This window comes from Onychomys torridus, chromosome 3, assembly GCF_903995425.1.
Source record: "Onychomys torridus chromosome 3, mOncTor1.1, whole genome shotgun sequence".
Taxonomy (NCBI): domain Eukaryota; kingdom Metazoa; phylum Chordata; class Mammalia; order Rodentia; family Cricetidae; genus Onychomys; species Onychomys torridus.
The window spans coordinates 154,964,458-154,986,468 of record NC_050445.1 but is presented as its reverse complement, the minus strand read 5'-3'; the positions used below and the strand labels follow the sequence as shown (position 1 = coordinate 154,986,468).

At 40.9% G+C, this 22,011-nt stretch overlaps 1 protein-coding gene across 6 annotated transcripts in view; it reads left to right on the top strand.

Moving 5' to 3' along the window:
• Sox5 (SRY-box transcription factor 5) overlaps nucleotides 1-22,011 on the top strand; it is a 627,114-nt gene that overhangs the window by 579,501 nt on the left and 25,602 nt on the right. For all 6 annotated transcript variants that reach the window (XM_036181267.1, XM_036181271.1, XM_036181266.1 and 3 more), the window contains 2 exons: nucleotides 1,918-2,095; nucleotides 13,855-14,000. In XM_036181267.1, the coding sequence (XP_036037160.1) occupies nucleotides 1,918-2,095; nucleotides 13,855-14,000 (324 nt within the window). The remainder of the gene's footprint in view (nucleotides 1-1,917; nucleotides 2,096-13,854; nucleotides 14,001-22,011) is intronic.

Here is a 22,011-nt window from a genome sequence, read left to right as displayed (position 1 = left end):
AGCATCTGCAACTGTTTTCCCTGCAACCAGTTCTCAGGTTCTACAGGCCATGCTGGCCTATGAACAGCTCTCTCAGAACTACACAACCATGGATTGAACACATACATTACTTCAAGGTTTCTGCCAATGGAAGCATTCTGTCGGTTCTGTCTGAAAAGCTCAACTGAATGCTTCACATTAAGTAGACCTCTATAGCTTTTTAAGTGTAAAAATAAATTTCTCCAAGTCATATACCCTATCAGTAAGAGAACTATCTTGTTTTACTACTTACCAAGAGTCTATTAATGGATAGAATTTCATATAATAGCTATTTACTTACTATATATCTCTAATGGTAACAGATGGCCAATTTGAATTACCTCATTGATTAAAAAAAAAAAAACAACTACAACAAAATGTGCTTTTCTTTGCAATGCAAATCAGAGCTTAAGAAAGGTTGTAAGAATACTTTTGCCTAGTTTGTCCACAGATTTACTAAATGCACAGAATCTATGACCTTATCATGAGCCCCTTTCAAAACACAAGCTTGTACTACATACCTTGTTGTCTTGTGCCATTGTGATTTTCCTTATGAAGTGATTTGTTTTAATAGCTTGTATATATATGTACACACAATATATATGGTCAAAATTCCACCTCCCTGAAAATCTAAAACTTCCTATTATAGTTATGTATAAAGCTTTTGCCTTTTAGTTTATTTTTTAAGAGATATAAATGACTAATTTAGTGAGAAATGGTTCTAGAATTTGCTCATGTATATAAGCATATTTGTATGTATGTATAAATGTGTGTGTGTGTGTGTGTGTGGTGTGTGTGTGTGTGTGTGTGTGTGTGTGTGTGGTGAAGAGTTAAATTTTTGTAGAGATTAGCATATGCATCCCTGCTATCTATTTACCCTATTTGATTAAAGATAGTTTCACTTTAAAGCTAAGTTCCTGCTATGGAAAAATATCACATATACTCTCAATTTATGAAACAATATTTAAAAGGAAACTAAATCTTTATTCTACAGTAAAATTTTAGTAGTACTGAATTTGACATAAACAATTGTCAGAATGTTCCAATTTTAGAGCATAACAGAAGAATAAAATAGTTTGTAGTGATGAGAGAGCAATATTGTGTTGCTTTTTCTGATTCTCATGATGCAATAGAAATCCAGCAGAACTGTATCCAGAAATGTTATGTAATTAATAAACTGGAAGCTAATAGAGAAGGGCATAAAATTGAGCTACACTCTTCAAGCATAGAATAATTGAAGTCACTAACTGTACCGAACTGGTCTTATATAGATGTTTGTGCCAAGGAATATTTTGAGCATTCTTCTGGATTTTATGTTATGAATGTGGTGATGTTTGTTTGGATATTTAGGTAATACATAATTATCAAAATGTTAATCATGTTTATTTTCATTTGTAGGCAAAAATATAAAATTATTTCTGTGAAAGATGGGGGAAATAACTATTTTCTTAGAAAATTGTATTAGTATTTTTTTTTCATCCAATTGGGAGAGCAGATCTGTTCTGAGCCATTCACACAGGGATGGTCTAGTTACTGTCTCTACACAAGAGATCTAAAAACAAAGATAAAACAGAAAAAGCTGACCAGCATCATAATCTTATATGAACTGTGTATAAATGAATCACAATGAAATCAGCTTCGTAAGAATAGTTCTTTCTGACAATATCACATGACTGCTTTCTATGGATAGTAGAGGGTATGTGTGCTTTCTGTTATACAACCAGGACTCTGTAATATGTAGTTGAAAGTGACATTATGTCAACAGCTAACCAAACACTGTACTGTTGAGCATGAACGTTCAGATCACAGATGGGAAATGACAGGCTGTGTAGCTGTGTTTTTTAGATGTCTCTGATCAGCCTTTCCTCGTCACAGCTCATGTTCTAATGATCCTTGCAGGATGAAGTGGCCCAGCCACTGAACCTATCAGCTAAACCCAAGACCTCTGATGGCAAATCACCCACATCACCCACCTCTCCCCACATGCCAGCTCTGAGAATAAACAGTGGGGCAGGCCCCCTCAAAGCCTCTGCCCCAGCAGCATTAGCTAGTCCTTCAGCAAGAGTTAGCACAATAGGTAAGTTCCATTTCTCTTGTTCTTGTTAACTTTCCATTTATGGCAATTGAGTGAAATCTAAGATGGCATGTCACATAGAGGCTGAAAATGGCTGGAGCAAATGAAAGATGTCATTTGAGTTTCTTTCATAAGGTCTGTTTTAAACATGCAAGTGACATTTCTAACTCAGTCAAATTTTATGCCCCTGACAATCTAAAAGTACTAGTTATAGTTATGTATGAAACTTTGCCTTTTAGTATATTTTTAAAAAGAGACATAAATATCTAATTGTAGAGAAAAATGGTTCCAGAATTTTGCTCTTAAGTGACTTTCCTTTTCTATCATGGAGATTTTTTCCATTGTTGTGATGTGTACAAATATATAAGGAGGGATACATTCTGTTTGGGCCAACTATCAACCATGAAATAAGAAGTTTGTTATGTTGTATTCTGATTAAAAATTCTGATTGCACATAAACAGGGAATGTGAAGAGTAGTATCTTTGGTTTTCTTGTAACTATAATTTCCAATGAGTTAACCAACATGATTATTTTTATTTTTCATGCATGAATTAAAATGTACTCAATTCAGCACACATTCATTGATACATTTGTTACTTCTGTCTGATTAGGAAACCTCTAGTACAGATTAGCCCCTATGTAGAACATGATTACTTTGGAGATGTTATAATCTAGCTCATAAATACTGAAGGATATTCCAGAGCACAGCACTATAATCCTATAGTTAAAGAAGAGAGTATCATATTCTCCTTGGAAGAATCATTCTAGGCTGTAAGCAAAGAGGAAAAGCTCAGAAAAATATGTCCCCGTGAAATGAAGAGACTTGGCTAGAAGGCTGACTAATGTGGCAGAAGGTGGTAGAAATAAAAATGGATATATGTGGATGGGATGAGATGGAACACTCATAAGAGATTTTGATTTCTTCACAGAGTGCTATGATCAGAACTTTAAGTATTGACAACTGAGCAATATTGTTTAGTGAAAACACTGTTATCATATATGGTACCAGTGTGTTCCATGAGATAGAAATAAGCAATGGGGGTTCTGGAGGCATATGAAAGGAGATCTGACAAAGTCATCTGCACTGGAGTGGAGACAGAGGAGCCAGGAGCATCAATTAGCTATGAAGAAGAAGAAAGCAGGACTGAATTGGAAGGAAGACATAAAGATGAAGTTTAATATGTGTTGAATTCCAAGAACAGGGAAGCGTTTAGTTACAAGTTCTCAGGAGGAATCTGTGAAACTATTTGATCTGTAAAAGCAGAGCTGGGATGTTAGCTACAGAGATCATTACTTGACTAGTGCATTTCATCAGAAATGAATGTGTCTGGTAAGAACCACAGAGGCTACCAATTGGATTAGCTAACAATTGTATAAAAACCAACCCCAAACCTGCCTTTCAAGGTATATTTCCTCAGTTTATAAGGGGAAACTCAGCTAATTATTGCTGCCTTAGGATATTTAAAAAAAATCAGAGTGAAGATGCATCAGCCCCCTTTGGATCTCACTGGAGGTAGATAGCTCACTTGCCTAGCTGGTAGCTGGAAACCTCAGTTCTTAATCACAGAAACCTTCCATGTAGCTGCTTATCACATGGAGGGAAAAGTTACCAATGAGTGAACCCCAAAAGAGAGCAGAGAAAGCCATGATGTTTGTGGCCTGCTCACGGAATTCCCGTCAAGTCTGTTCTACTATTCTGAAACCTCACTCCACATAAAGGTAATTAGCTTCCAACTTCTGAAGGGAAAAATTCAGAGATTATTTAAACATATTTTAAATATACCACACATTTTTCTAGGTAGAAAACTGCTGAATAAGATTGTCCAAAACTAATGAAGAATAAACTCCACATATATAAGCAGTGTGGGAAAGTCTTCAGTTGGTGAAATAACTATTAGAAGCACAAGGTAGTCACACTGAAAAGAAAGCCTATCTATGTAAGCACTGTGGGAAAGCCTTCAGTCAGTGAATAGAGCTCATGGTAAAACATGAAAAATCTCACACTGAAAAAAAAATCCTATTTATGCAAGCAGTTTGAGATAGGTTTCATTTCTTCCAGTCACCTTTGACCTCATAAAAGAACTCATGTGGCTGAGCAACCCTGTGCATGTAAGTCAACACAGTCACCTCACAGACAAATGGACAACAGGGCAATAAGACTGGCTCTAGAAAAAGTTTCACACAGAGGTTATTTGACTGTGGCCCTCTACAGAAGAGCAGAAGAACATAAAGCAGAAAAGCCTTAGGCTTTAGCTAGAGTTCTCAGATAGGTAGACTCTGAAAAACAAGTGGAGTGATTTCATCAGACTCCCAGTAACAGCAGTTTGGAGAACGGGACATCCCAGTGAATGATACAGTTAAGTCAGTGATGTGGACTCATCTTGTAAATGTGGCACTGAGAAGTGACTGGGTAAGGTGAGCAGACATAGGTTTTAAAATGGAGATGGGTGAGTGGGTGGGTGGGTGAGTAGATAGATAGATAGATAGATAGATAGATAGATAGATAGATGAGAGATAGTAGATAGATAGATAGATAGATAGATAGATAGATAGATGAGAGATAATAGATAGATAGATAGATAGATAGATAGATAGATAGATAGATAGATAGAAAGAATGATTGATAGGTAGGTAGGTAGGGAGAAAGAGACACAAACACACATACACAGAGAGAGGAGAGAGAGAGAGAGAGAGAGAGAGAGAGAGAGAGAGAGAAATGATAGACAGACAGATATTCCTCTCCAAAGAGAAATAGGAGAAAAGTAGAGAGCTGCACAGCCCTCAGAATGAGGTGATGCTATTTATAGAAAAGAGAAAAGACTCCTGGTAGGACTTGCCTTAAGAAAAAGAGAAACCAGTTCTTTGGTTTGAGACAGAAAGAAACAGAAAATTTGTCCAGAGTCAGAAAATTAAAAACTAGACAGAGAAAAAAGTTATTTCCAGATGCTTTAATTTTACAAAGCACAACTCAAGATGATTTATTAGCAGTAATTCAGCATAAGGCAAGGGGCATTCAGATCAGAGCCAGTGAAAAGTGAAGTTTGGAATCTGCATGTACATTGCACCATTGTGGTCGAAACTGACTTACTCTACAGTGTCCTAAAGGACATATGATTAGATTTGTTTCTGTGTACTGAGCGTGTGAGAGAATATTTGATTTGGCAAAAAGGATTCACTTCCTTTGAAAAATGGAGTTCATAAATATCACAGTGTTGACATATGACCTACCTTTAAAATATTACTCAACCTCTGCTTTCTACATATAATATATAATTTTATAGATAAACATATAATCAGATATGTATGTATGTAGCTTTACTTCAGCAGCCCCAAAGATTAACTATAGCCAAGTATTTTATAAAGGCAAGAATGTATTTAATGGTACTTATCATATGGCTTTCTCTGATACTGTAATAAAATATATCCTTCCCCCACCCTATAAAGTCCTTTCACCATATCCACAGCCCTCATATTTTCCAAGGGTTTGAGGCCACTACAATTTACTTTTCTCTTTTCAACAAATGTAGATGTTGAAAGCTGAAACTATAATGAGAAATAATGTAGTTGGATAAAAGCCGGGAGGATTAATGGTGTTGTAAAGGTCACCCTGAAAGAAAAATTAATGTGTTAGGCCATTAATAAACCATGGAAAACTGTGGACCAAAAGATAACTTTGAGTTATCATTAATGACACTCAGCTCTTTACTATATATCTATTAGCTATACATACAGAAAGTAACATTGTGAGGTTGGTGGCCAACATATTCTAATGAGTATGTTCTACAAGAATACTTCGGATTGGTAGACACATGATAGGCATCTGCAAAGAAAACAGAGCTTTGGCACAAATAGTCCAAAAGAACAGTGGATAATTTGAGACTCTGTGGGAAGGTGTCACTGTCCCTGCCTAGGCCCTTTCTATCTGTATCACATATGTTTATCTATATAAACATTCTCCAAAGTATTTTTTATTCATTTTCTCACTGTGTCTATTCTAACACTATAGGCCCTCAGGTAGAGCAGACACCCATGCTATCTAGTCCAGCATTCCCATTTTGTAGGGAACTAAAGCAGACAGTTGCCTCTGTGGGCATCTGGAGTAAGTTCCTTGGGAGCATAAACAGCAGTATGACTCTGATTTTATTTGTGTGCTTCAGTGACAAGAAGCCAGCCAGGGTCTTCTACATGCCAAGCATGTGCTTCATAACTAAAGTTCACTCCAAGACCCCCCCCTTATTTTTTTAAGTAAATATATGTGTGATGACTGTCTTAGTTAGGGTTTCTATTGCTGTAAAGAGATGCCATTACCATAGCACCTCTTATAAAGGAAAACATTTAATTAGGATAGATTACTTGCTTACCGTTCAGAGGTTTAGTCCACTATTGTCATGGAGGGAATCATGGCAGCATGTAGGTAGACATGGTGCCAGAGGAGCTGAGAGTCTACATCTTGACTCACAGGCAACAGGAAGTGGTATGCCTCACTGGGTGTAGTTTGAGAACATATGAGACCTCAAAGGCCACCTTCACAGTGACATACTTCCTCCAACAGGACCACACCTCCTAATAGTGACACTCCCTTTGAGGACCATTTTCTTTCAAACCACACAGTAACCTAGCAATTAATTTGTTTGTCCTCACCTCCATAGGTAACCCAGGCATTTATTTATCTTCCCTCACCAGCTAAGGCCCCTGAGTGAGCATTCTATCTGACTAGATAACTTATCTTACTGGTTTATCTTTCCTCTCACCTATGTGAGAGCTGAACACCTTCTGTGTGGGCCAATGCAATGGCTGAGCACATAAAGGTGCTTGCTGCTAAGCCTGATAACCTGAGTTTGAATCCTAGGATGTACATGGTGGAATGAGAGACCTGACTCATACAAATGTCATCTGACCTCTACACCCACACCCTGGTACTCACACATATATTTACACACAGACACAGACACACAAAAGAAAAAGAAAGAAAGGAAGGAAGGAAGGAAGGAAGGAAGGAAGGAAGGAAGGAAGGAAGGAAGGAAAGAAGGAAGGAAGGAAGAAAGAAAGAAAGAAAGAAAGAAAGAAAGAAAGAAAGAAAGAAAGAAAGAAAGAAAGAAAAAGGTAAAACATTTACAAAATGCCTTTCTAAGGCATACATTTTCACACCATGGGAAGCAACCAGAAGCAGCATGTGCTGAGGCTTCTGATCTAGTATAACTTGGGTTCATGTTAGAACATGTTATTTCACCTTAGTTTCCTCAGAGATCCATGGAAACTACAACTGTACTTAAGTTGTCTTTGATAGGCACAGGCTGACCTAAACAAAGGGGGAGGAAAATGTTCAAATGCATTAATTGCATTAGCAACACCGCCCAGGCTGGCCTCAGACCCCAGATCATCACCTTCTGCCTCCCTTCTGAGTGCTGGGATTATGGCCATGAATCACTGTGCATGGATGTTACTTTACTTTTTTATGGGAAAACCCTACACAGAGGACATGACGAGACAAAGTGCATGTTGGGATCAGTGACTAAGTGAGACTATTACAATCCACAGTGAACGGTGTCGTCCTACCACATCTTAAAGTAGTTTACATTTACATGGCATTTCATAGTTTACAAATTATTGTCATGTCTATGATCTCATTCTGACTTTTTCAGAGGAAATGAATATTGTATATTTGCATGTTGATATTTAATAACTGAAAGTCCAACTTTTATTTCTAACTAGAATGTTTATGGGATCAGTGAGATGGCTCAGAGGGTAAAAAGGAATTCCCCATAAGCCTAAGACTTGAGTTCAGTTCCTGGGACCCATAGGACCCAAATGGTGAAAGGAGAGAACTGACTGCATGGGCTATCTTCAAATCCTACCCATGTGCTGTGATACTCAGATGCGCGCGCGCACACACACACACACACACACACACACACACACACACGCTGAACAAGTGTAATTTTAATAAATCAAAATGTTTTACACAAAATGTATATATAATAAGTAGGAGTTTATCTTGTCTTGGTGTCATCTGCTCAGTTTTGTGCCATACAGTGAAGCCTTCCATTGACATGAATTTGGAATTATAGAAAGGAAGGCACTCACAGGATTATGTGCATATTCCTTCACAATAGTCTTGTGATGAGACAAGGGATGAAAAGTAACACTGAAAACACATGACTTGGGGCTGGAGAGGTGGCCCAGTGGTTAAGAGCATTTGCTATTCTTGCAGAGGACCTGATTTCCATTCCCAGCACCTACATCAGAAGACTCACACAAGCCTGTAACTGCATCTCCAGGAGATCCAGTGCCCTCTTCTGTCTTCTGAGGACACACACACACACACACACACACACACACACACACACACAGAGAGAAAGAGAGAGAGAGAGAGAGAGAGAGAGAGAGAGAGAGAGAGAGAGAGAGAGAATTTTTAAATGCCCTCAAGTAATTCATGAACTGACAAGCTGAAACAGCACACTTTGGAAATGCAGACCTATGTGACAAAGCCTTTCCAAGACTTCAAAGGAGTAGATAAGCAGGCTGTACAGAACTAGCCTGGAACATGTCTGGTCTATGTCAGAGAGGTCTTCGCAGCCTGAATAATGCCTGAATAAATTTCCGAACACAGCAGAAAGAAAGAACACTTCAGCAAATGAGGACCTTGTGGAGACAGGAAGGAGGAAAGTCTTGGGACTGGGGTGACCTCCCTTTGAAACTCATGAGAGATGGCACAAGAAGAGGCACGGGAGGACCACATGTCTGACAACATGGAGAGGCTTTAGACCCTGTTAGAGCTCTTGGGCTCATCCCAGAACCATGCTTTGGGAGAAACATTAAAGACTTTTGAAAGTTATAATGTGTACAGGCAAGGCTGGAGGTTGGCATTATCTCCTGAAGAGTCTCAAGGCACATAACCATATCCAGTGCTTTGAAGACAGTTAGCTTTACTTGAGTACTTCTATGGTTACAAACCATGATAGATAGTCATTTCATGACATGCTACTTTAAGCACGAGGGTACCAAGAGATGACTTTTTAGAGGATTTCACATCCAAATACTTTGTCTGGAAGCAGAGGAAAGACAGACTGAGGACGTAACTATGAAGATAAGGAAATAGTAAGGACAGGTGTCTGCTGACTGTTCTTGGCACACCTCACTTTCCACACAGAGAACTGTGATCTTTGCTTTCATCTATACATATCTATGTGGTCTGCTCCTTTCTCTCTCCCTGTGTTAGAACACTAGTCACTGAATTTAGGACTTAGCAAAAACTCACGGTGATTTCACCTCCAGATCCTTAAAACTGTCCACAAAAGACCTGCTTTCCAATTTGTTGCTTCTTCTCTGCTCATGAAAGTGAGTGAGTGGTGTGGAAACACATATACACACATACATACACACACACATGCACTAAAGACAGCAAGACAGACAGAGGAGAGACAGAGTGACAGAGACAGAGAGAAGAGGATGCAGAGACAGAGGGAGGAAATTCTCAGAATGTTTTGTAGCAGTGCAGGTGAAACACCAAGGCATGTGAAAAAAATCAAACTGAGGTGAATTTAACAAAGTTTTGGACATAGCTTTTGTGCATTAGTTATGTCATTGAAATATTAACTAGAAGTCATACAGTCTTTAGCCTTCAAAATTTCCCCGTATGAGTTTGTTAAACTTCTATATATGTGTAGATCCTAGCTGTAGATGTAATCACTGCCTAAATTTGTAGACAACAAACAAACAAAAAACTAATAACAAAAAAGCAGAATATCCCTTATCAAATGGCCATTTTGGTGTGTTATTTTGAACTCTAACAGACAGGCTTGCATTTCATTGTACTTCTGTTTATTTATTTGTTTCGTTCTTGAGATCAAACCCAGGGCCCTGTGTGTGCCAGCCAAGCCCCCTTCTCCTGAATAATGAATGACCCACACCCACACATGAATGTCCATGCCAACCGTGAAACGGCATTCCTTCACAGTACTCACCGTCATGACCAGTCCTACCACAGGAGTGCCAGGGGGTTCAGAGAGGGCCAACGGAAAGGCCGTCATCAGGATGAAGCACCTCCTCACGTGCCAAGGGCTTCTCCCTCACACATGTCTTCACTTACTCTCTCATCAACATTGCATTCCTTTTACAGCTGAGAAAAATGGAAGCCAGAGGGATTGTTACAATTTGTCAACTATCACACTTCCCATAAATAGAAACCTAGATCGATCAGAATCCAGTGCTGATTCCACTCACTTCCCCGGGCCCATGTTGCAAACAGAGTGACAGTGAATGCTGCATGGGACATTTGTTATGTCTGCAGAATGTATTCACTCAGTTGATCTGGACACTGTTTGCTAATGTTGTGTCATCCACAATTAAGCGATGAAGCAGTTGAGAGAAAAGTAAGACAACTTTAGGGGCTGGTGTGTGACCAAGCTAAGGTTTTGTGACTTGTCTAATGTAGGTCATAATTTTTTTTTCCTTATTGATTGGGAAGTTGAACCAAATTTAAGGATGGGTGAAGAAATTTTGAGGCAAAAATATGGAGGAAAAGAAGTTATAGTGGTAAGGCGGGTATCATATGTTCTGACAGTGTGGAGGGAGGGAGCTGCCACACTGCCAGGGTGTCTAGGCAGGACATACATTCTGACAGTGTGGAGGGAGGGTGTCTGGGCAGGGGCCATTCTGCAGGGAAGGGAAAATGCTTTGAAATCCAGCAACTCAGAGGACAGGGGAAGCAGCAGAAGGAGGGTGGCCAGCCAGTGAGTGAAGAGAGAACAGGAGAGGATACATGCAGCATCTTTGAGAAGCTTGATTTAGAAAGGGAGAGGGAGACATTTAAAAATAAAGTTTAAGAAAAAACTTTATTTGCTTGTTGAAGGAAGGAGATAACCTCACACTAAGAGTTGAGGTTGGAGAGAAATGGTTTAAATATAAGAAACATAAATGGAGAGCAACAGACATCTAGAACTGGAGTCTAGGGCACTTTTGATGACTAGAGAGCAGGCTACCTTTTTCAGTGAAACAGGTGATGGAAATGAAGTTTGAACGGTAGGAGATTAGGTGAGGGCTGAAAGGTTGGTATCATACCCAACCATTCTCTCTAGCATCCAAGGCAAGGGCATGGGTTGATATGGAGAGCTAGCAGAGGAAGAAAGACATTAGCTGAGTGTGACAAGATAACACTGTATAGACACAGTGAACAAAGCCATGCTGTGGTTGAACTCTGTAACATATAAATGGCTTTAAGATTTAGCAGAGCAGATATCAATTTTAGAATCTAACACGGCATTGCTACTGAAACACAAGGGTCTCTAAAAACAATGTTTATTTTAGAACCAGTGCCTGTTTGAGCCTGAACCCATACTCTCCAGCATTGAAGTGGCCTTTGTTGCTCACAGGTCTCAGTTAATCACCTCCACCATCGTTCACATTCATCCTGTATCCATATTAACTGCTTTCCTACACAGTGCTATCTTGGCAGTCTGTAAAAAGCTTAAAGAATTCATGCTTTTATTCAACACCATGTGCTAAACCGTTTCAAATATATTTGTGTTCTGGAGAAGCTAAACAGACCATAGAGAGACTAAATAGAGTATAAAAAACACACTTTGCTAGGTTGAGGAGAGACAGGGGTCAGGGGCCAGGACAAGCAGGCTGGTCCTCTCAGGATCTGCTTAAACAAACACACCCAAGCTTATCCCAGAAGGGCTGGATTCCCACCCGGAGTTTCAGAATTCACTGGGGAATAATATGGAGAAGATTGTTCAGGATGCTGAGGATAGTGGCATGGTAAACAGGTCCATCTTTGGCAATAGATAATCATTCTAAATAGTCTTTGGTCTAAACAGTTGTTTCCAGTTCAGATTGTGTGTATTTGAAGCAGCATTTTGTTGTTTGGATCAGTTCCAGTGATTACTTCTGAAAAGCAAAGTTATCACTGTCAAGATCCCTGCTTTGCAGGACCTCATGTTAAACATACTCAGGGACCTGAGAAGATGCCCAGACCAGGACTTGTCTGTGATGAGGAAAGCCAGGGACAACTGAGGAGCCATTGTCACACTGTCAGACTCACATCCTTCTCTTGGTAGAATTTTTAAGCAGCAAGAAAATATTTGACGTGTTTTGGCAATCAGCGGGTCAGACAGAAGAGCTATGCAATGAGGGTGTGTAATCTGACATGATTAGACAAGGCTCTTTAGTACCAGAACATTCATAATGACACAAAGAAAGAGTATTAATAACACTTTCGTAGCACGGCAGCTAGCCATTTTATATTTCCTTTCTTTAATCTTAGTGTTTTTCAACAAATCGTGGGATTTAATAGCGTGTTTTGGCAGATTAGAGGATTTATGGCCCAGATGTTTTTTGTTCTAAAAATGGATTAGGGTGTAAAGTTTGCTGGAATTCGTGGAACATGTTGAGGCAAGCCGGTCATTTTATGTGTGATTAGTGCCTGCCTTCTGTCTCACAGTCCCTCCATCTGTCACAGCTCACCAATGGATCTGGTTAGATTTAGCCTCATGTCACAAACAAGTCCCTTTTCTGGGCAATTTCATATTACAGATCCATCTTATGCCATTTTATGCCCCAGTTAAAAGATAGAGAGAGAAACAGAATATTAGCCATCCTTTAAATATTTGCAAATGCACTGGCTTTTTTTCCTCTCTCATTTCCCTTCTACCCTAAAATGATGCAACTCTGCACAAGAATTCACAACAAATAAATAAATGGGAACAGTTCAGCTGAGATCAAAAATCCCCTTAGCTCCCTCCCCCATCATCCTTCAAACTATGTCAGCAGCCACTTTACCGAGGCTGAGTTGGGGAGTTTCAGATCTGAGCTGGCCACTTGACTGTTTTGTTAAGAGTGAGTGGAGGCTAGAGTTAACAGTATCCCCAATATCTTACCAGTTGCAGGTTCCTGGTGACATTCTGTGCTTGAAGTCTAGTCCCATGGCTCTTCAGGGTTTAGATGCTCAGCAAACCACTGCCACCTGTAGTTCATTCCCATAGCAAGTGGATTTAGAGGAGGGGGACATGCTTCTGCCAGTCAGCTAATGATTTATGCCATCTGTCGGGGACAGGCCTGATTGTCCTAGCCACGAACTCTGACCCGACTGTTCTGGTATTCTGAGACACTTGGTGATTACCAATACACAAATCTTTCCATAGAATGCACATGACCTCTGCATGGGGGTAAAATAAAGCCATATTTTTAAGCTTTGGAATACTCAGTGTTCAGTGGTGAAGAGCATGTACTACTTTCTCAGAGGACCCAAGTTTGGTTCCCAGCAGCCACATTACACGGTTCACAAATGTGTGACTCCAGTTCCAGGGGGAATCAGAGGACCTCTTCTGGCCTCTGTGGGCATTGCATTCATATACATATACACATACACGGACATACACCATACACACAAGTGCACACATGCACAGTTCAAAGTAAATTCATTCTTTAAGATACTTAGATCTTAAAGACACTCAAATGTTGACTTAAGACTTTAGATAAAATTTTGCTTTAAATTTGTATTTAGAAGTAACTACACATGGTGTAAGCATTTTTTTTTTCTTTTGCTATGGGTATTTGGCAGTGTTTTCATACATGACTGTGTGAATCGGTCATCCCCAATTGTGCGCTCATTCATTTACTGCAGATAAATTCCATGAAGACACTAGGTTCTACCAGATCCTAGCCACCATCCCTCCCCACCAAAGAAGTAACGGCCATGGCCAAAGTCCACCTGTCCCTCTCCCATACATTTTGTACATCTGTTGTGTCTCATCCCTAGGTTATTTAAATGACCATGATGCTGTCACCAAGGCAATCCAAGAAGCTCGCCAGATGAAGGAGCAGCTCAGGCGGGAACAGCAGGCGCTGGACGGGAAGGTGGCTGTAGTGAACAGCATAGGTCTCAACAACTGCCGGACCGACAAGGTTAGTGCTGGCAGCACCTTCCTCTCACAGTGCTGTAAGCACCTGGATGCTCTTCTTCTCCTGTCCTTTCTCCTTACTGTCTTCAGAATGACAGCCCCTCCTGGCCCCTCCCCTGTCAGCAAGGAGCTCCAGAGACCCATTCAGATCAAAGCAGTCTAGCAGTGGGAAGTGTTAGAACACTGTTGAAGCCCCAGACCTTACTGAGGATGAACATCACCCTGTTTGCTGCCAGTGTGTATTAAAACAAAGTGGCATTTGAAATGCTGTGTCTGAGGGCAAGTTTTGCCTTCCAGAGATACTTAACTTGTATTTGGGGATCAGCTGGATTTGAAAACAGGGAATCTTCTTTAGTCAGCCTAAGCTTGGATGATATCCTGGCTCCTGAGCCTGTCATAATGTTACCACTGTCAAGTGTTAAGGACTGCAGAATTGGAAAGTCTGACTTTATCATTGACACAAAATGTGCTTTGACCTTCTGCATTCTACCCAAAGCCAGCAGAGCTTCTAAACTAGCCAGAGACATGACTGGCTTCATGCCTTTTGATTTGTATGTAAGCTTTGTCCCTATAGCTTACATGGAATGGTGGACATCTTTGGGTAGTACCAGGATGAAAATGTTGAATGGTAACTGAATTCTCATCATCCTACTGATACTGTAGGTAAGGGGTTTGGGTATGATCAGCTATTGACCAACGGTTTACAATTTCATCCTCCTGAGGAGCACATGAGTCCTCCGGAAACTTGTCGGAAGGAGCAGCTTGCTCCAGTGGGTTGGTCTCTCTAGTTTGCCATGTGTTACACAGAAGTAGGTAGGTAAGCACCGAGAGTATAGCACAGGTGAACGTGGGGCATGACCCCTCCAAGCTGCTGCTCTCCTGAGTCCTCACATGAGTAAATATCCAGGATGGGGAAATGAGTGCACTTCTGCTCCCTCTCTGGAGGCAGCCCCATGACGAGGATGCCTGCCCACAGGCCTGCAGCTCGCACAACTCTGTGGGCCAAGTGAGACACGGGGCCTAGAAAGGAGAGCAGGAAGAAACAGGGTGGCTGCCCTAAGAGGGAGTGATAGCAAGCATAAAGGGTTTATGTTCAAATATTTAAACATTCTTGAAAGGATGCTCCAGCGAGAAACCCTTTCCTCTGCTCCCTGCGTAGAAATGAGTTTAACACTTGGCCAGATGCTAACGCAAAGTGACGGGAGCTATTCCTCGCAAGCATAGCTAAATTGCCGCTATTTGTTAAGCGCTTTGAATTCAGCTGTGGATGCAGCAGTTGGTTGAATTCTGTGAACATCTGTAACCCTCCCCCTTGTTTTTAATCCTCTGAAGCAGCAGAGACAACTCTACCTATCTCCCCTCATTCCCCTCCCTTGTGCTGGCTGGGAATTGTCAAGTGACAACCGACCAAATCCTTTTGGACAGGAAGCCTTCATCCCGAATTCTATATACTTGCAAAATAGGTCTTGTGGTTGGATCCGGGAGCCCATTAAAAGCACTTTGATGGTATGGAAATCCATCTTCATGAAGTTCCCGAAGCCCCTGAGCTGCAAGCTGTTTAGCTGTGGTTACAGATCAGTCATTCACATCGGAGGGCAATAATTGTGCTGACGGCTTGTAAGGCAACAGGAGTACATAAAATAATCCTGGCTCTCCACCATGGCGATGGGAGTTAATCTTCTCTAATACAGATCAGCTGTTGCTCTCTTGCACGCGTTCAGTGACTCCAGAGCCTTCTGATTAAGCCACAGCAGTGCAGCCGCCTGCATGCACTCTGCTCCAGGCTCATGCATGCCAAGGGGGCCTTGATGTTGCCTCTTGTCCCACTCCCACGAGCATTTGATTTCGCTCTGGTTGGCACCTCCTGTTTGAGCGGCAGCCATTGGTCGTTACTTTGCAGGGAAACACTCCTTCAACCTCCCTTCCTCTTTGGTAGAGTTGTAACATCAATTTTTAAAATCTACTTTTGAAGTAATAACCTGCCAGTTCCTGTTAATGAGCTGAGTCACTGGCCCTAACCTCAAGGTCCTTACTGATTGGCTTCAAAATCTTCTTAACATTTTTATCTCTCTAGATTTATTTTTCCAACTTTGTAATTAAGCAAGTGTGTGTGTGTGTGTGTGTGTGTGTGTATGTATGTGTGGATAGATAGATAAATGTGTGTCTGTGTGAACGTGCATGTGAGTACAGGTGCTCACAAACAGAGCCCTGGAGCTGGAGTTACAGGGACTTGTGGACCAGGTGCTGGGAACCAAATTTGGGCCCTCTGCAAGTGTGTGATCCTAACCACTGAACTTCTCTCTATGTCTGTAGTTCAATCTTAGACTTGTATTTTTATCTGTTTTGACATGGAGATTTTATAAAAATGAAGCCTCTCTATCTAACATAACAGTGTGACACACTCTTCCTCTAAAGTCACACACACAGACAGAGGGACTGAGTCAGCTTCCCAATGGCACTGTAGTCCTGCAGGAGAACACTGAGTGTGCCGCAGTGCTCAGCAGCAGGGACCATCATGCTCTCTGGGGCCTTCTTCTGTTGGGTAAACCTGATTGTCAGTTCTGCCCTGATCAACCTATGTCTCTGTAACCTAGGGGAAGGTGATGAGGATAATGTCAGATGTGAACCTTTGAAAAAGGTGATTATTTAACATTCACATCTACTGGGTGTCCCAGACAGCCCTGTGAGTTAGGAGGTTGGTTTTGAACAATACAATATGAAACTTGCTGGAAATTGAGGTAAAATTACTATTTGCATATTTTTAGGTGTAAGTCCCATCTATTGAGAGTAGGTATAGAACCTGGATTGCTTAGTATGCCCTAGCAATTATTTATCTGTAATGACAAAGGTGAATACTTGTGCTTGAAATACCATTTCATACTTTGGCTGCCTTCCCCAGGTCCTGCCCTTCTCTTAGGTTTTCAGAATTGTGCATCTTCTTCCAAAGTCAGTTCCAAGGCAGGCTAGTGGTTAGCTTGAAACTTCCCTGTGCAGTTCTCAGAGAAAGGACTCCGTAGAATGAGCGACAAAGTCCTTTCACATTTTCACTAGCATTTCCTCATGCCATTTGAAGTCGCCAAAGAATGCTATTTGCTATCTAAAGTAACCTTCCCTGGGCTGCAGAGATTGTTTAGTGGTTCCCAGTACTTGCAGCTCTTAGAGAGGACCAGTGCTGGTTCCTAGCACAATGTCAGGTGACTACAGACCAGAACCCAAGCTCCAGTAGATCTACACCTCTTCTAGCCTCTGAAAGGCACCTATATACATGTGCGTGCACACACACACACATTCACACACATGCACATACACACACATTCACACACTCACACACATGCACACACACACATTCACACACACACACACACATGCACACACACACATGCACACACACATTCATACACATGCACACACTCACCCATCACACATATACACATTCACACACTCACCCATCACATACACACACATTCACACACATGCACACACACACACACATTCACACACTCACCCATACACACACACATTCACACACATGCACACACTCACACATACACACATACATACACACAAGTCTGATAAATAAGAAGACAGAGGTCAGGCAGAAGGATGGCAGGGCTGGGTACAGAGCAGAGGGACTGAAAAGAGCGAACTCCAGCCTCATGCTCTACACTGATCTACAGAGATGCACCTAGATGGCCCCAAGATCCAAATAACTAAAGTCCTGTACTGGAGAAGTGTTCCCTCAGGCGTACAAACTCTGTGCCTGTTGACTTCTCTTCACATATGAAAAGCACTGTTGTCCAAAGTGGAAGGTCTCAATTCTATGTAGCTGTAATTGGCCAGTGAAAACAATTAGAGGTGTGAAGACGAGGACAAATGCTTGCCTGGTGATATGAAACGCATGATGAAAGTCATTTTTACTGAAACATATTTTAATTGAAGATTTCTAAAAGATTTTTCACTTTACTTTTCTTGGAAGTGTTTCAACATACCCAAGAACTCTGTGTGTCAGGTTTCTTGGAAACTCTGGGACAGAGTGTATTTATAATTGTCATCTCCGGTTAATTATAGACTGATTGTATATTCAAATAATGTTATCTTCTGCCACAGAATGCTGCTATGGATAACATTGTAGCAGAAACATCAGTGTTAAGGGTGAAAAAGGAGGCATCTCAGGTAGGAAGCCATGGAAGTGTTTGAGGCTCTGCTTCCTTAGCCCCCACCAGGCAGCCTCTTGAGCACACAGGCCAGTGGAGATCAGGTCTGGACTTGGCAGTCTCTGCTTTGGTCATAGAACCTGGTTTTGTGTAGTGCTGGTCCCACCAGCCAGTGTGACTACAACAGAAACTCAGGCACACACCTGCAAGGAGAATGTGACCTGAAAGTCCCCAGATCCTTTCTCTCCTTGCAAATGTGGTTTCCCTGGGAAGAGTGACCCCCATGCTGCTGTGTCCATTTGGAACATGTTTCTCAACAAATTGAGGAACTCTAAGTACAGCAACATAAGCAAATACTTAATCACTATCAAATAAGAGTGTTCAGAGGCAAGATTTAGTCACCTTTTGTTCATCAGCTTCATGATATCTGGGTCGAAATCTCTGACTCTTGATTTCCCCACCCCCTTGGTTCACAATATGGTTGGAGAACCTGCAACTCAACTACCCATCATCCAGATGGCTCAGGGGAGGGGCCGTTTTCCCTTTGCTAAGCTCCATTCCCATGGGCCTTCCTCTGCTAGCTGGCTTCACCAAACATCTCACTGGCTACAAGTGGCTCAAATGAATTTAAGGAAATCCCTTTAAGTTGCTCACAAATCCTTTTCTGTAATGGAATTAGAGATCAAAGGTGGTCTCAGTAGAGTAAAAAGTGTCAGGTGGGTTTGGACAGGACAAAGCAATAGTCAACCCTGCTATACCATAAAAATGGCACTGAGTTCTCAAATATTTATCTATCAACCTGAGTTGTGTTTTATAATCACTGCTGCTCCCTGCCTTTAGCTCTCCCCATACTACCATCCAGGGCCTTACATCTCACCCGTGGCTCACAAACAGATAAATAATATCAAGGGTGGGCACAGTAAAACAGTGCTTGATGACAAGTCAGAATCTATGACTCTGTGTTCACATATGTGCTTTCCATACATGTTAAAACCAACTTCTGTCCTGCTTTTCTTATGTAAAGTAAGGGAAGTAAGCATGTAAAAGTGTGTATTTATTTCTTAAAGTTGAGAATTTATTGACCATACATGGTCTATAGTCCCTGTACTAGCCATGTTCATACCTGCCAAGAATTCATTTATAATTGCAAATGGCTGGTAGGAGAACACCTATGAAGCTCAAGAAAACTCCTCAGCAGATGTCTATAGAGAGGTCAAAGTGGTGGTCAGCAGTGCACTTGTTTTATATCCTAGTTCACTTGAGAGTGACAGGAGTCAAATCCATAGAAGCCCTACTCAGGAATGCACAGGGTAATTTGCAAACAGATTAATTTTATCCCAGTGGCACTCAGAATCTCTCTTCTCAGGAGCTTTACTCTCTTCCTCCCCTTTAACAGAATACAAAACCTGAAATGACAGTGACCAATGTTGACTGAATGCAGATGTTTAATAATGAAAAAAAAAAAGGTGGGTAGTTTGAGAGCATTAGTTACAAACGGCAGTGAGTGCATCTGATGGTACCCTAGTGATAATTTTACATTCATCATTCCTCATGGATGCTTTACCAGCTGTCTGATGGATGGGGTGGGCTGTGTTAGTGCTTTGGAAACTGGCACAGGGAATCTAGCAGAGTTGTCTGACACACACTCCTTCCCAGAGATAAAGGAGAGGCCTGAGAGGACTCATGAGCTAGGGGCTTTCCTTTGAAATAGAGAGAGGGAAGGAACATATGCATCTCCATTTAGTAGAAGATGCTTTCAATTAATGGTCTCTAGATGGCCATTGTAAATATTGCTGTGAGCTAAAATGGATCATAGTGGCCAAATTAGGACTGCATTTGTCAATTGTTAGAGAATAGCTTTACAAAGGAGATAGGCATGGCAGGTAAGCCCTTCAGAGGAGGAAAGAAGCGGGAGCCTTCTGAGCATGCATTTGTAAATCAGATTTTATTAATAGCCGTGCATGTGTGTGTGTGTGTGTGTGTGTGTGTGTGTGTAAGAGAGAGACACACACACACACACATAAGCAGAGAGAGAGAATGAACCTGATCTTATCAATCATGTGGTTAGAATTTGCCTGAGAAACAATTAAAATAATAAAAGTTACACAAGTGATTAATAATTTTCTTTTATGAAAGTGCATCTATATTACCTTAATCTTTACATTTGTGTATAATGACTTTAATTAAAAGACACATAAAGTCTGAAGTTGAATATTTGCTTTTTTCTCATGGGAGTCTCTGTCTTCTGCAAATGTATGTGGCATGGGTAGGGACCTGCTGTCTGGGAAAAATGATCATTAGAGAAACAGCCTTCTGTGTGTGTGGCACTATCTTAGCCTCAGGTTTCCTTTGCATTTGCTTTACATTTACAAAACCTCCTGATTCTCAGCATGCTAGCCAGAGAACCCTTCTTAAGGGAGGAAGCCCTTCGGTAATCAGCACAGAACAGCCAGTTTTCAAAAACCCAGTATGGGGAAAAAAAAAAAAAAAAAAAAGACTAGTAGGTATTATGTCATCACCCATCCATCATCCTATGTGTCAACCTTTCAATAACTCCGATCGACATCCTTGACAGGCAGGTGTCAGGTAGAAGGGCTGTTTGTGTCCAGAAATTGTGTACAGGCCATCCACAGTTTTTTTGTTCCAGAAGGTTTTCTTCTGCATCTTTTCATTTCTTTCTCTCTCTCTCTCTCTCCTTTCTGGGGGTATTTAATTGAAATACATGCCGAGTTTACAGACTGCAAAGATCAGAGCTGTTTCCTCCAGCAGTGGTAACTATGCATTAAACATTTTGATTTGTTTGAGTTTGAAGTTTGGTCCTTTTTTGCCATTTGCTTCATGGAGTTTGTGTATATTTACAGCCTCTGCATTTAATGGCCACATGCCTTATTTTCCCAGATGGCCAGTGGAAGACTTTTTCTCTCTCTTAGTATAGCCTGCACTCAGTTTTCATACATTTGTCAGTGTGCCACTGCTCACAGCTAGCAAGTGCCCACGCTTGGTGGGGAGCAATTATGGTGTGAGTTTTTAAGGAGCTTTTTAAAGGTTTTTTTTTTTTCAGTAAACTTTTTATGGTTTAATTTTCAAGCCTAGGAAAGCTGTGCATGTTTTCAAACAGAGAGTCTTGTGTTCTTACATCATTCTGGCTAGAGAGGTTAGGGCAAAATAGCCAAATAAAATGAGACTCCCAGGGTGTGGCATGCCAGGTTTTCAGAGGGACTTCCACCCTGTCTTCCTAGTGACTGAAACTGTCTCTTCATTTCAAAGGATGAGCAGATGTTAATAACAGCATTCCTGGCAGCACTGGATAGAGAACATTCTAGATATCTTAAGAGTACATGAAGTAATGCATAGATATGAAGAATATATAATAAACAGTGTCTTACTGAGGTGGTGGAGTTATAAATCTGCCTGTGCAGAGTCCCTAAATTGTGTGTGAGCAAAGACTAGCTTTTGTTGGTGCCCCTAGACTGTTATCTTTCACAACCTAGTCTATCAAGAGTTGTCTCCCCTTTCCCATCCATAACCTCATCCTCCTCAAAATCATGTTCTTCCTTAAACCAGATTCATAGGAAGACACAGATAAAATAAACACCTCGCCTATGTAATAGATGTATTCACTATCATGACCTTTTAAAGATGATCTTACCAATATGAATTAGAGCTATAAGGAAAACATTCAAACTTTAGCATTTATTGCAAAAATACCATAAGATCTTTACAGACATACCTCTTCCCTCTCTTAAAAATGAGAAATCCTTGCTTACATCCATGAGTCATGGGAACAATAATGGCTATGGCTATGGATTTGTATTTTGTGCCTTCACATTTTCAGTGTTTCCATACATACTCTTGAAAAGA